The 15,454-nt window shown below is 38.2% G+C and overlaps 1 protein-coding gene across 1 annotated transcript in view; it reads left to right on the plus strand.

Annotated features, from left to right (window-relative positions):
- LOC118455851 (uncharacterized) overlaps positions 1 to 15,454 on the plus strand; it is a 50,897-nt gene that overhangs the window by 30,848 nt on the left and 4,595 nt on the right. The window contains exons 16-21 of the mRNA XM_087838188.1: positions 5,503 to 5,577; positions 6,879 to 6,971; positions 8,004 to 8,096; positions 13,017 to 13,091; positions 13,426 to 13,515; positions 14,131 to 14,229. Of these exons, the coding sequence (XP_087694314.1) occupies positions 5,503 to 5,577; positions 6,879 to 6,971; positions 8,004 to 8,096; positions 13,017 to 13,091; positions 13,426 to 13,515; positions 14,131 to 14,229 (525 nt within the window). The remainder of the gene's footprint in view (positions 1 to 5,502; positions 5,578 to 6,878; positions 6,972 to 8,003; positions 8,097 to 13,016; positions 13,092 to 13,425; positions 13,516 to 14,130; positions 14,230 to 15,454) is intronic.

Raw genomic sequence — 15,454 nt, forward strand, 5'->3', positions numbered from 1 at the left:
AACGAACAAAAGATGCTGAAAATAAATATAAAAAATACAAAAATAAGTTGACCAATATTATACGTGTATGTAGAAAGGAGTATTATAGTAAAATATTGAACAACAATAAACATAATATGAAGGGAATATGGGATGTTTTAAATGGTATCATTAAAAATAATTCTGGACAGCAAAGTTATCCTCAATACTTTATCGACAATGGCAATATTATGGAAAACACTGCTGATAAGGTCAACAGCTTTAATCATTATTTTGTAAATATTGGACCAAAACTGGCAGAACAAATTCCTGAGTCACTGCCATCAGTAGACTGTAGTGAAAACCTGATTGATAGGAACCCTAACTCAATGTTCCTCACATCAGTGGAGGAAAAAGAAATAATTGACATTGTACACAGGTGTAAATATAAAACATCAACTGATTGTAATGATATTGACATGAAAATTGTCAAGAAGGTCATTGAAGGAATTGTAGGACCTCTAACATATATTTGCAACTTATCATTTCAGACGGGAAAAGTGCCAAACAAAATGAAAATAGCTAAAGTTGTGCCGCTGTATAAAACTGGGGATAGACGCCACTTCACAAACTACAGGCCTGTTTCTTTACTACCACAATTCTCCAAAATCCTAGAAAACCTGTTTAATAGACGATTAGACAAATTCTTAGATAAATATAAATTACTCTCTGACAGTCAATATGGATTCAGATCAAAAAGATCAACATCTCTGGCATTAATCGAATCAATTGAGGAGATTACGAATGCTATAGATCAGAAACAGTATGCAGCTGGAGTATTTCTGGATCTCAAGAAAGCATTCGACACAATCAATCATGACATATTAATTAATAAACTGGAACGGTACGGGATCAGGGGGGTTGTACTGCAATGGGTGAAAAATTATTTAAGTGACAGGAAACAATTTGTGAAGCTGGGTGTCCATTCTTCATCATGCTTGGACATTGCTTGTGGTGTTCCACAAGGCTCTGTACTGGGTCCAAATTTATTTATTATTTATATAAATGATATTTGTAAGGCATCTGATATATTAAAATTAGTATTATTTGCAGATGACACAAATATTTTTTGTTCTGGGGGGAATCTAAAGGAGCTGCTGGATACAATTACATCAGAAATGTGCAAAATTAAAAAATGGTTTAACAGGAACAAACTATCGCTAAATCTAAGTAAAACTAAAATAATCTTATTTGGGAATTCCCTTAGAAATGCACAAGTGCAGATTCATATAGATGGTGTGGAAATTGAAAGAGTACTTGAACATAAGTTTCTTGGTGTGATTATAGATGATAAATTAAACTGGAAGTCTCATATAAATCATATACATAACAAAATTTCAAGAAGTGTCTCAATCTTGAGTAAAGTAAAACACATTCTGGACCACAAATCACTCCACATTCTCTATTGTTCCCTGATTGCACCGTATTTGAATTACTGTGCAGAGGTGTGGGGCAATACTTACAAATGTTCGCTATCATCAATCTTTATATTACAAAAAAGGGCCATAAGGATAATCCATAAAACCGGTTACAGAGATCATACAAATCCACTATTCTTAAAATCAAAAATTCTCAAATTCACAGATCTGGTTCATTTTCTCACTGCACAAATTATATATAAAGCAATAAATAACCTGCTTTCTGACAATATTCTAAAAATGTTTTCTAAAAGGGAACGGGGATACAATTTGAGGGGGGAATTAAATTTAAAACATCCTCGTATCCGTACAACATTAAAAAGTTTTTGCATCTCTGTGTGTGGAGTGAAGCTGTGGAACAGACTAAGTAAAGATATAAAGCAATGTCCGAGCATGGCACAGTTTAAAAAGCAGTTTAAGGAGATGGTTTTTACAGGGTACAGGGAGGAGGTAGAGATTTGATAGGGTGTTCTTGTCTAATATTTTCATGTGTGTGCGGGTGCACGGGTATGTTGGTATGGGTATATATATATATTTGTAGGTTGTGTATCCTTTGAGGTGTTAATGGGGTTATTGAAAATGTGTATATGTGCGTATGTGTATATACGTGTGTATGGATAGATAGAAACATATATGTATATATATTAAAAAAAAAAAAAAAAAAAATACACATGACATATAATGTGATTGCAAGGAGGTATTTCGGTAGTCTATAATTTTACTAGATAGTGGAAAAGGGGTGGGATTAAATAAGCTCATGCTTCCTCCTGCTCCTTTTTGAACATAAAAGATATTTGTAGTTGTGGTTGCTCGTTTTCTTTTTGTTTTGCTTTGTTTATTTGTCTCTTTTAATTCTATGTTGATGTACTTTTTTAACATGTTCAAAATAAAGATTCAGTCAATCAATCAATCAATCAATTATTGGCTGGACTATGGGATAAGGTGGCATCGTTCTAATCCCATACAGGAGCAGCCAGTTTCTTACTGACTAACACTGCAAAACAGAATTGTTAAAGTATTAATTTTACTTTCAATTCAGGTTAGATTTGTTTTGTGCGCAACGCAGATTTTCTGTGCGCAGAGACCGTGCCAGCAGTGCGCAATTGCGCACATGCGCAGATTAGAAGGAACATTGGTCTCAGGTGTTTACACTGCTACAAAACAGCACAAGAGAAGGAGGATTTAGTGTTTGTGTTATTACGAGTGCTAAACAAGAAGAGTTCCCAGATGGTACAGTGGACACATGTGTGACTCCTGTGATTAAAGCATCCTTCTTTCAGCTTAACAAGTGAACCGTCAGCTCGTTCAAACACATGTTAAAGTCCGTTTGGCTCGACACCACCGAACAGAGGCAGCAATATAACATAGCTAACATTAACAGTGGAGTGAATCCTGCTTGTGCCGTGATATTCAGGACTGCAAACCGAGCAGCATCGCTGACTTTCAGCTTGTTGTGTTTGTGGATATATGACTGACTTTAATTATCCATAAAATCATCACATTCTCTGTCAGATTAAGGTCAACTATCGAACAGCGTATATTTTAAAGGCTTTAAAAGCAAGTTAGTACAAACATCACTAATGTCACATAACATGTGGCCAACATGTGGCCAACAGTAATGTTTTAATGTTCTTCATTATTAAACATTCGCACATAAATAAGTGACATAATATTCAGTACTTACTTTTGAAAGTTTACTCTTTGGCCGCTCCGCTTCAGACATATTTTTCCGCAAAATTACAACACCCACCGCTGCGCTATGAATTATGGGATATATGGGACCACGAAGTGCACACCCTACCACACTTCAAATTTGGGGAAATTGACAACACATTTGGAGACCGCATTTGGATACACTTTGGATACACTTCGGATTGGGACAGCCGTCGTCGAGTTGCTGTGACGTAATAGGTCTCAAAATGCGTACTCCAGAGTGCGCGGTCGCTGGATTGGGATACAGCAACAGAGGAGATAATCTAACCATTTAAATTGGCTGTGATAGGTCAAGGACACATCTAAAGCCTGCAGGACACCAGCTTGAGGCCTGGAGCCTCCCCACCCCTGCTCTACAAGGATCAGCTGAATGGCCCACAAGCTCATATGAAGATAGAACTGCCTTTTTAGCTGCTGCTGCTTGCAGGTAGAGGCTGGCTGGTAATGGCTGGTCTTTGCCATTCCCCACGCTTAGGGCTGCCACAAATGATTATTTTGATAGTCGACTAGTCACTGATTATTTTTGCGATTAGTCGACTAATCAGATCATGCATCCATTGGACGTAAAACGTACAGCTTATTGCACCAACAACATCTGCTCTTATATAACTATCATTAGCTTACAGCTTTAAGTGTTTAAGGTATGTGCTAACTAAAAATAAAGATAAGATGATAGTTTATTAAATTTTAATGAAATTTGCAGATTGTTTCGGTGAAGTTTAATAAACTCTTTGCTATCTATCTGCTATCTTGCTATCGTAGCAGCCCTACCCACGCTACTGCAATATTTTTTAAAAAGAAGGAAAAAAAAAGAATCCACCCTGTTTGTCCATTGTCTGGTTTATCAGTATAGGGCCATCCTAAAGTAGGTGCAGTCTGTAGTGTCAGTTTTAAGTCAGCCAAAGCTTTGTCTGTGTCTTTAGAGAGAGGGACTTACCATCTAATGTGATCATGTGTCACTGAAAAGTGATTTTTCTCAAAGCCCATTATATAATTTGGAGAGTCCTTCCCTGTGACTGTCCTCAGTGAGGTATTTTGTATCGCTTTAGTTTCAATCTTGAAGCCGTGTTTAGAAGGAGGACAGGTCACAAAATCACTGACAAATGCAAAAATGTCAATCCTCCAGAGGAATGAAAGCTAACAGCTTTTCTTTAAGTGAAGTGTTGAAAAACGTGGGGCCTGGTTTGGGCCCATTGCACAATGAATATAGTTTTTCCCTTGCAAATAGAAGGCAAACAAAAGTGACGAGCAGGACTTTAAGCTCCCCATATTGTTCACTTTAATCTCATCTAGTGTCTACTGTGAATTCATCCCCAGTAAGTCGTCACTTATGCTGCCCACAATGTTGTTAACACGCATCTGCCCTCTGGCGATCAGCCCAAACCAGCTGTGTTTACAGAACGTCTCTCTGTTGAAAATAATTTGAGCTTCTAAACCTAAAACTGATTTTCTGAGATTTATGAAAAGAAAGTTTAAACCTTTGCAAAGGGATGAGTACAGCATGAACAGGGTTGGTACAAGCACTTATAAATAGTAACATCTCCTTATGGCAATTGTGTGGATACAGTTTTTCTCTTCATTATGAACAGTTTATATTTTTTCTTAAATCTTCACTCATTCTTTGTTTCAAAAACTTACAGCTACAAACCAACAGTACACTCAAGTTAAATGAAATTAAACACAAATTTTCTGTAACAGTGGGTAAAAGAAGATAAAACACTGAATGCTGAACAGAAAAATAGAAAAAGTCTCTCATCAAATCAGAGTAGATGATGACATAGATGCATATTTAGTTAGGGGTTGGTTCTGGTGGGGTGGGGGGAAGGGGGGGGGGGGGGGGGTTCTGTTAAATTGACAGTCCAGGCCTTTCATCTGTTTAATTGATGATGTCATACCCGAGGAATTGTCCACACCTATCCATCAAATAGCCTTTGAGTCACTTGTCCACTTTCCTTTGGTCCCTTTAAAAAGAGGGTGTCACATGTGAAGAAAGTGTCCTTTCACCTAGTTAAGAGAAAGTCAACAGTCTTCAGTCGACCCAGGTGACCTTCAAGGATGAGGACAATGAGTTCCAACAGCAGTGCTGTTATCAGGGGAGATTAGTGTGACCTTGGCAGGCCTCTAGCTGGCTCCAGTGGGGAAGATGGCGCCAGTGGGGTAGCTGCATGAGGGAAGATGGTGGTTGTTTTGGTTTAGTGCGAACATCTGCATCCAATTTTTACAGTTAGTCTAATGTCCGTCACTGATCACCACAAAACATGTTGCTCACAGTGTGAAGCTTCAATAATTTTGTCACTTTTATCAACAAAGCACTGCAGAAATATCAACATCTGTCTGTCTTTATTTCTGACAGATGATCAAATCTGAGAAGGAGAAGGATGAAATCGTTACGAAGCTGATGAAAACATTCCCTACACTGGAATCAAAGGTCAGTGAAAGCATTTCTCAGCAGACAGAGGTAAACATGGACATATGTGATGCTGTCATCCTCCCAATGATCACAGACCTGTGCACTTATATTCCTGCAGTTTTGGCCTGCAGCAGCTTTTTTGTAGAAGTAATCTAGTAACTATACTTAATTACTTTTTCAAAGTAACTTGCCCAACACTGGTCACCAGCTGCTCTGTGTTGGATGAAAAGTTATTTGTCTGGAAAAAGGAAAAAGGTTTATTATAATGGTTATTTCTCAGATAGCTGCGATATGAACTGTGGTCCATCCCAAGGCAGCTGCCTCGGTCCACTTCTCTATTCAGTTTTCATTAATGATCTGCCACATCTTGGGCAAATCTCATCTTGTAATGTACTTTGATGTTTCCACCATGTTTTATTCAGCTAGTGAATTGACCAACATATTACAAGAAGATTTGCTGAACGTGTTTTACTGGATAAGTAAAAATAACATGATTCTAGTCCATCTAAATCTATGTTAACTGGAAGTAGACTATGTTTAGTCAACAGTCCATAACTGATTGTCTCCATAGCTGGATCAGTATAAGAACAGGTCACCCAGATTAAACTAATTGGTGTTACTATAAATCACCACCTCATGGTCTCAACATAGAGACTCTGTCATTAAGAAAATGAGACAGGTGTGGTTAGGAAATGCTATTTCTATATCACTTCTCTGATCATGAAAGATGTTATAATGCATTAGCATTATAACATCTTGAGTATTGTTCAATCAATAAGACAGACTTTAACAGACTTCAGTTAGTCCAGAAAAAAGAAAGCAACACTGTTAAACACACCACATTTTTTCTCTGCTCAGCTGCAGTATCGTATGAAATACACAATCATGCTATGCGGTTTTTAACAAACTGCAATTTAGTTTTTTTTCCTTTGATCCAAAAGCAATTTTTAAAAAAATCATTATATTGAGAGCATATTTTAAGAGGAATAAACTGCTTTATGCAATTAGAGAACTAGCTACTATTCCTAATTAAAAAAAAAAAAAAATCTATTTGCACAGTTTTTAATTATTGTAAAGACTGTAAGAGGGTTTTTGATTTTTATGCATTGTGCACGAGACCAGCAATCACTGTTGTGGAAGCTAATGGGGTTTCTTATATATAAGTAGAAAATAAATAAAAAACACTTAATGTTGTCAACATCATGCTACATCAGCTCCCTTATATTTACACAATACAGCTTTAATGTGACTCTGGTCACATTAGAGTTTCCTAAACATGAGCGTTTCTGCTCTTTCTTCATGTAACATTTCACCTGCAGTGGAAGAAGAACACTGATATCATCAAACAGCTCCAGCAGGTGAAACAAAGAGCAGAAGACCTGAAGAAGCAGCTGGAGCCCCAAACTCATGAGGTTTGGTTTTACATTTTTCTATTCATGAATAGAATAAAATATAAACAAAAAATAAACAAATCTAAATCTAAGGGTCTAAATATATCATCCATACATGATCTTGAAGCAGTCTACAACCAGACCTCAGTCAATGTCATGGTAAATTTTCTGTGGGAGGCAGAGTTGTTGACTCTCAGGCAAAACTGTGCTGGAAATAGTTTTATTGCTAAATTCCCAGAAAACAGGTGACGTGAACATTAACTGGGAACTAACTCTTTGAAATACTACTACAGACACTTTCTAAACAGACAAGACACACAGCTAGACAGAGCTCACAACACCAAATAGACGGAGACACAGACATCATATACACAAGAGGACATCAGGGCAGAGAGGAGGCACCCGGGGAACACAGCTGGACATGATGCACACAGGACAGGAGACTGAAATAAAATGAGAAACATGAGAAACACACACTGAGACAGACTGAGTGCAAATGAGATGGAGAGACATGACTGGGGACCAGAAAGGCAAATAAGCATGGAGACAAGACTGAGACACAAATAACAAACAGAACTAGACACAAGAGGACGGGGAACACAGAGGGAGGGATTATTCTAACCTAAACACACTTAAAGCATAATATAAATGAAACCAACACAGAATATTCAAACATTATAAAGTCCAGAGACCTGGAACCACTGTGTCACTGACTCAGGACCATGACAGTCAAAGCAGAAACTTCACTTCTGGTGTTTATGATCATGTAGAGGATCAGCTGTGTTTCAGCTTCTCATTAAACTAAAGCTGCTGCTTCACTTTACATACATGATTTGTTGGCTTTGTGTGATGGTGCTGCTGTCATAGGCTGATGGAGAGGAGCAGACTCACTGCTGTGTAAAAGGATCGTTCCTGATCTGATTGTCATTCACATGTTAGAAGCAACAAGTTTCAGTTTTCCAGTTTAGATTTCAATCTGGAAAGTCTCCTGTTGATCTCAGTAGAGAGCATTTCTTCCTTCTTCTCTTTCATCATGTAACATTTCACCTGCAGTCTGAGGAGAAAACTGAAACCATCCATCAGCTCCAGCAGTTGGAACAAGCAGCAGAGATCCTGAAGATTCAGCTGGAGTCCAAAAATCAGCAGGTTTGTCTTTTCATTATAAATAATCTGAATTTGCTGACTCAGCTCTCTTTATGAATAAAATAATAGTCCAAATCAGTATTTACACACTAACAAACTATTTAAATAAATAAATAAAACTAAATGTAAAGGTGTAAAATATATTTTAAATACGAATTTAGAAGCTATACATGCTGCTGTTGATCTCAGTAAATAAACAGTCATCTTCCTCCCTGTACAGTGATGTTTAGATGTTGATGAAGGAGGATGAAACACTGTACAATCAACTCCTCAGTAAAGTAGAAAATGTTTTCTAACTTTGATATGTAGAATCTATCAAAACTTAATATTTGGTCTAATGTAGATTTTACTTAAACTGACAGCATTTTGTGTTGTTGAAATTTGAGTTTATTTCACATTAAATATTGATGTTATCTCACACCTGATCAAATAGCACCAAGTGGAGGTGAGATTTAAAGCTTCTGTTTATTGTTACGTTTGATGTGATTAACTGTGTGTGAAGAGACAAAGAAAAGAGTGAGAATATTGCACATTCGTTTCAGTAAAGATACAGTATCCTGTAAGAGCTGTGTTATGTTTAAATTCATCATTATTCTATTAACCTTATATTGACAGCAATAATAAAAATGTCTGTGTTTTGATTTATTGCTCCGATTACAGTTCATGAGCTGAAGCAGAGTAGCACCAACCCTCAGCAGTTTTGGTTGAGTTTAGTTTTTATGAGTTTGTGACTTTACATAATTTAGATTCTTTACATTTTATCATTTATCTATTTCTATAGCACATTTCATTACAAAAGCAATGTTGATCAAAGTGCTTTACAAAAATACAAAATAACTAGTAAAATAACTTAAATAATATTAGTACCAAACATCAAATACCAAATAATTCTCATACTGTATTAAAAGCCAGTGAATACAAATGTATTTTAAGATAAGATTTAAAAGATTGACAGTAGGAGTCTGTCTGATGTGTAGGCGTTGATTATTCCACAGTTTAGGAGATACGACCACAAACGCTCAATCACCTCTGTGAACCAGCTTTGACCTTTGTATGGCTAAAAGCAAAAGATCATCTGATCTAAAAGACCTAGAAGGTGGTCAGACAAATACCTGAGAGCCTGTCCCTTCAGGGCTTTGTAAGTTAACAATCAAATTTAAAATTAATTTTGAAGTGAAGGCAAGCACCGGGGAAATATGATCAAGTCTTTTAGTTCGTGTTAGAAGACGAGCTGCAGCATTTGAACGAACTGCAATCTTGCATGGCAGGCCTGGTTAACTCAAACATTTAAGGAGTTACAGTAGTCCAGCTGGGATGTAACAAAAGCATGGATTGTCCTTTCAAAGTTTTTAAAAGATAAAAATGATCTCACCTTAGATAAAAGCCTAAGTTTGAAAAAAGGCTGCTGTACAACTGAGCTGATCTGTTTTCAAAGGTGAAATTACTGTCAAATACAACCCCAAAATTTTTGGCATGTGATTTATGTCTGTGAAGGTTCTCAGTCATCCAGGTCATCGTAGTCAAAGGAGCTTGCAAAGAAAAGCGTCTGGACTTCTTTAAGTTACTTGAAGACGTTTCACCTCTCATCCGAGAAGCTTCTTCAGTTCTAAGGTCAAATGGTGGAGAGTCCCAGATATAACCCTAGTGGGAGTGTCCCCCCACAGAGGGACAAAAGGACCCCCTGATGATCCTCTAATCGCCTGAGCCAAGGTGTGGAACTGGGTGTGGGTCCCAATCAGCCAGAGTTTCAGGTGGGTTCATTGTGAAACCTGGCCCCACCTTATCATGCGAATTCCTGAGGTCAGATGGTCCAGGATGTGAGTGGGCGTTAAGGCGTCTGGGAAGGGATCTCAAAACTGGATTATAGATGGCAGAGAGTTGGTGTCGTAAACCACCGCCTCTGTTCAAAGATGGTCGCTCACAGTGGACATAGATGGCTTCTTTCACTCCTCTTTCAAACCATCTGTCCTCTCTGTCCAAAATGTGAACATTGGCATCCTCGAAAGAGTGTCCTTTATCCTTAAGATGCAGATGGACAGCTGAATCTTGTCCTGTGGAGGTCGCTCTTCTGTGTTGTGCCATGCGCTTGTGAAGTGGCTGTTTGGTCTCTCCGATGTAGAGGTCTGAGCATTCCTCGCTGCACTGTACGGCATACACCACATTGTTAAGTCTGTGTTTTGGCGTTTTGTCTTTCGGGTGAACCAGTTTTTGTCTGAGTGTGTTGCTGGGTCTGAAGTATACCGGGATGTCATGCTTGGAGAAAACCCTCCTGAGTTTCTCTGATACACCGGCTACATAGGGGATGACAATGTTGTTGCGCCTGTCCTTCTTATCCTCCCTCGCTGGTGTCTGATCTTCTTTTCTGTGCCTCTTTGCTGACTTTAAAAACGCCCATTTAGGATAGCCGCACGTTTTGAGTGCTTCCTTTACATGTGTGTGTTCCTTCTTTTTCCCTTCAGGCTTAGAGGGAACATGTTCTGCCCGGTGGTGTAGGGTCCTAATTACTCCAAGTTTGTGTTCCAGAGGGTGATGGGAGTCAAAGAGGAGGTACTGGTCTGTGTGTGTGGGCTTCCGGTAAACTTCGATGTTGAGGTTGCCATTCTCTTCAATGTGCACAGCGCAGTCCAGGAAAGGCAAACAGTCATCCTTTGTGTCTTCCCTGGTGAACTTGATGTTTTTATCCACAGCGTTGATGTGCGCAGTGAAGGATTCCACTTCTTGTGTCTTGATTTTGACCCAGGTGTCGTCTACATATCTGTACCAGTGGCTGGGTACTCTTCCTTTGAAAGAGCCAAGAGCCTTCCTTTCCACTTCCTCCATGTAAAGGTTGGCTACAATAGGTGACACGGGGGAGCCCATGGCACAGCCATGTTTTTGTCTGTAATAGCCTTCGTTGTATTTGAAATATGTGGTGGTGAGGCAGAGGTCTAACAGTGTGCAAATCTGATCGGGTGTGAAGTTGGTCCTGTCCTCCAAGGAGTTGTCTTCTTGTAGTCGTTTTCTGACAGTCTCCACTGCCTCCGTGGTGGGTATGCAAGTGAAGAGAGAGACTACATCAAAGGACACTATGGTTTCATCTGGATCCAGGGTAAGTTTCTGGACCTTGTCAGTGAAATCGGTGGAGTTCTTGATGTGGTGTGGGGTGTTCCCCACGAGAGGAGCAACGATGGTAGCAAGGTGTTTTGCAATGTTATAAGTGGCTGAGTTTATGCTACTGACTATGGGTCTGAGTGGGACAGCTTCCTTGTGGATTTTTGGAAGTCCGTAAATGCAGGGTATGGCATCCCCTGGGTAAAGGCAGTGATAAGTAAGGCGGTCAATGATTTTGTCCTTTTCCAAGTCTTGAAGGCAAGCTATAACTTTCTTTTTGTAGCTGCTTGTGGGGTCTCGCTTTAAGGCTTCGTAGGTATTGTTGTCACTGAGGAGAGTAGTGATCTTTGTATGGTTTAATGTGATTTAATAAACGGCTAAATACTGTGCAGGTTAAAATGACTCTCGGGTTAAAATGAGAGTCAGTGGCTAATAAAAGATCATTAAGAACTTTTAAAAGTGCAGTTTCAGTGCTGTGAAGAGAATTTAAACCAGACTGAAACCTCTCAAGAGCACATCGTCCATTTACAAAAGATTGCAGCTGAACAAATACAATCTTTCCCAAATTCTTCATAGGAAAGGAAGCTTTGAAATAGGCCTGAAATTTGCGAGGACAGAGGAATGGAGATTTTTAAGTACAGGCTTTACAACAGCTTGTTTAAAACAGGCTGCCACAACACCTGAACTAAGACTGCTGTTAAAAATCCTTAAGATGTCAGAACTGCAGTTTTCTTGCAGTTTTTTATCTGATTGATTTTTTTTTTAAGTAATAGAAAATTGTTCCAATTATTGTTGGCACGATAGCAGCTAAAAAGGTTGAAAAGTGTAGAATAAAATCCTTGTGATATTTTGAAGGTGTGTATACAGCTGCAACATCAGAAGTTCAAAACTTTATTAAGAGTCACTTAAGAGTTATTTGCAGGTGAGCTTCTTCCTAAAAACAGCAGCCACTCCACCACCACGCCTACTTATCGTCGACATGTTAAGATATTCACAGTCTGAAGGTAAAAGTTCAGTAAAACAGCTGGACTCAGCGGCTCTCACAAGCTTTGATCCAGTTCCTGATTAGTGAAGAAGTCCTTAAGAATTTATTTTTAACAAAACTTTTAAGTTTTTTTTGCTAGCAATCAAGCATTAACGAGACTTAGTGGTACCAGTGGCTTAGCGGCTGATGTGGATGCCTGACCTATCAGCCGTAGGTTCTGAGGGTTTACTTCACCCTGTGAGGAAGGGGAGGATGCTGGCGTGGGGTTATTGTAGTAAACCCAACAAGAGGTGTAAGCCATTTACAGAGAACACCAGTAATCGAATCCAGTCGGGATAGCATGAAGTGTTTTTGCAAATCATGCCAAGGTAGCCTTCATTTTCACTAATAAGCCAATGCATTTTACATGGCATCTACGACGCCCTCTCAGTTGAAGTACAGTTCAGTTCATTTTTTTATTTCAAACATGTGCATTCACAATCATTACAAAATATCATTCCATTCATTTGTTTGAAAAGGAGTAGGCAGAAATATACACTTATTAGTCCCTACCCCCTCAAACAGAGACAAGCTGGAACTCCTGACAGGAATTGTGGGGAGAAGGTTCCCTGATATCCACGACTGCGATAAACAGGTTTTAAATAAGAAGATCTTTTAACGAGGGGTGTTTGGCGATTATATACAAGCAGAAAGTTAGCATTTTTAAGACAAATAATAAATAAAACATGTACAGTCTGTATCATTAAAGTAAGAGGACACAATGTTGCTCACAGTGTGAAGCTTCGATAATTTTGTCACTTTTATAAACAAAGCGCTGCAGAAACAACATCTGTCTGTCTTTCTGACAGATGATCAAATCTGAGAGGGAGAAGGATGAAATCATTCAGAAGCTGATGGAAATATTTCCTGCACTGGAATCAAAGGTCAGTGAAAGCATCTCTCAGCAGACAGAGGTAAACATGGACGTATGTGATGCTGTCATCCTCCCAATGATCACAGAGCTGTGCACTTATATTCCTGCAGTTTTGTCCAGCAGCAGTTTGTGTGTCATTAACCAAACACAGCTTTGAAATCCTACCACTGCAAGATTGTTGACATCATCCCACAACACTTAATGTTGTTAGCATCATGCTACATCAGCTCCCTTATATTTACATAATGCAGCTTTAATGTGACTCTGGTTGTGTTTCATTATTGTGTCTTAAACATGAACATTTCTTCCTTCTGCTCTTTCTTCATGTAACATTTCTCCTGCAGTGGAAGCAGAATACTGACATCATCTATCAGCTTCAGGAGGTGAAAGAAACAGCAGAGAAACTGAAGCAGCTGGAGAAGAAGAATCAGGAGGTTTATGTTTCCATTATAAACACTTTGAATTTACTGACCCAACTCTCTTTATGAATATAATAATTGCACACATCAATATTTACTCACCATCAGACTGTACAGTATAAATGAATCAATAAATCTAAATCTTAGCATCTCAATTATAAAAAAAATCCCAGATATATACATGTAAGAATGTAAGAAAAAAACAGTGTGCATGCATAATCCCAAAAGGTTGATTCTGTTCATCTGGACGTAGCGTTTTCAGTGGGAGAAACATTTTGTCACTCATCCAAGTAACTTATTCAGTTTCAGCTGACTGCAGGTTTCCCAACCTTATAAACAGTAGATTTATATAATTAATTAAAAAATCAGCAGAACTGATGAACAATGGGCTGTGTGTCTGCATAATATTAGTAATGGAAGTAAACGTAAGTTTTAGTTTTAGAGACTCTAAATTGAAACTTACGATATTTCCTTAGTGTTATTTACAAATATTAATTTATATTATCCAGCTCATATTTACATAATACAGATTTTATTTCCAACTTTAATTGAACTCTTATTGTGTTATTAATATTGTGTCTTAAACATGAAAATTTCTTTTTTCTGCTCTTTCTTCATGTAACATTTCAGCTCCAGGGTGAGACAGATAGTAAAATCATCGATCAGCTCCAGCAGGACAAAAAAACAGCAGAGAAACTGATGAATCAGCTGGAGTCCAGAAATTGGGAGGTTTGTGTTTCCTTTATAAACAATCAGAATTTGCTGACTCAGCTCTCTTGGTAATACAGAATAGCCACATTATTGTCATTCAGAACATATACAGTTAGTGTCAGTATTTACATCAAACTGTACAATATAAATTAACAATATCCCACCACACACTGATTTATTATTATTATTATTAAAGTGAAATTTAGAGAGTCCAGTTAGAGAAAACGTCTTGATGCAAAGATCCAGATGATCATAATGTCTCATTATTTAGTGTAAACACACAGTCATAGATAAAAGGAAACCTCTGTTCAGTTTTTGGATTTTGGTATATTGTTGGCTGATCTGTCATTATGGAAACGGTATCATTTCAACAGTGACAGTTTATTATATTTACAGATAATGTGTATCAGAACATTGTATTACAACAATTACAACAACAAAATTTCAACAAGTATAACAAAGTTAGACGGTGCATAAATTTAGGAGCCCCAACAGAGATATTGCATCAACACTTAATTGAGCTTCATTTGCAAATATAATTCAAGACACCTCGGATAGCCTTTGATGAGTGTCTGGATCCTAGATGAAGGCATGTTTGATCCTTCTTCCATACAAAAAAGCAAAAAAGCATCAACATCCTGCTTCAAATCATCCCACAAATTTTCAATGACATCCATGTCAGGGGAATGTGGTGTTATTCTTCCACAGCACAGTGTCAATCTGTCTCATCTAAATGAGCTTTTATAAAACAAGTGATTCTGTTTGTGCAGAAAGGCCTTCTTTTCATTATCCTCCCATACATCTGTACAAATACACATCTGCAGCAAGATGCTCTGCAGGGTTTTGGAGGTGATTCATTCTCACAGTGCGCTGCATATGCAGCTCCTGTAATTTTCTTGGCCTGACCTGAGTTCAGCCACAGCTGTGCCTGTGCTCTTCTATTTCCTGATTACTGTCCTTATAGATGAAACTGAGTTTAAACCTCTGAGAGGTGTTTTTGCAGCCTTCCCCTGAACCACAGTACTGACATCTTTGTTTTCAGATTTTTTGAGAATTACTTTGAGGATCCAATGCTGTCACTGTTCAGTGTCAAAGAGAAGCACAACTTGAAAGTTTCCACCTTAAATACATTTTCTTATGATTGGACATGCTTGCCTATGAAGTTCAAGGCTTAACAAGCTAATCCAACTGATTTAGTGTTGCAATCAGTATTGAACAGTTCCATGCATTCAAATCAGTAAAA

The sequence above is a fragment of the Neolamprologus brichardi genome, chromosome 3, assembly GCF_056152115.1.
Source record: "Neolamprologus brichardi isolate AB-2024 chromosome 3, ASM5615211v1, whole genome shotgun sequence".
Classification (NCBI taxonomy): domain Eukaryota; kingdom Metazoa; phylum Chordata; class Actinopteri; order Cichliformes; family Cichlidae; genus Neolamprologus; species Neolamprologus brichardi.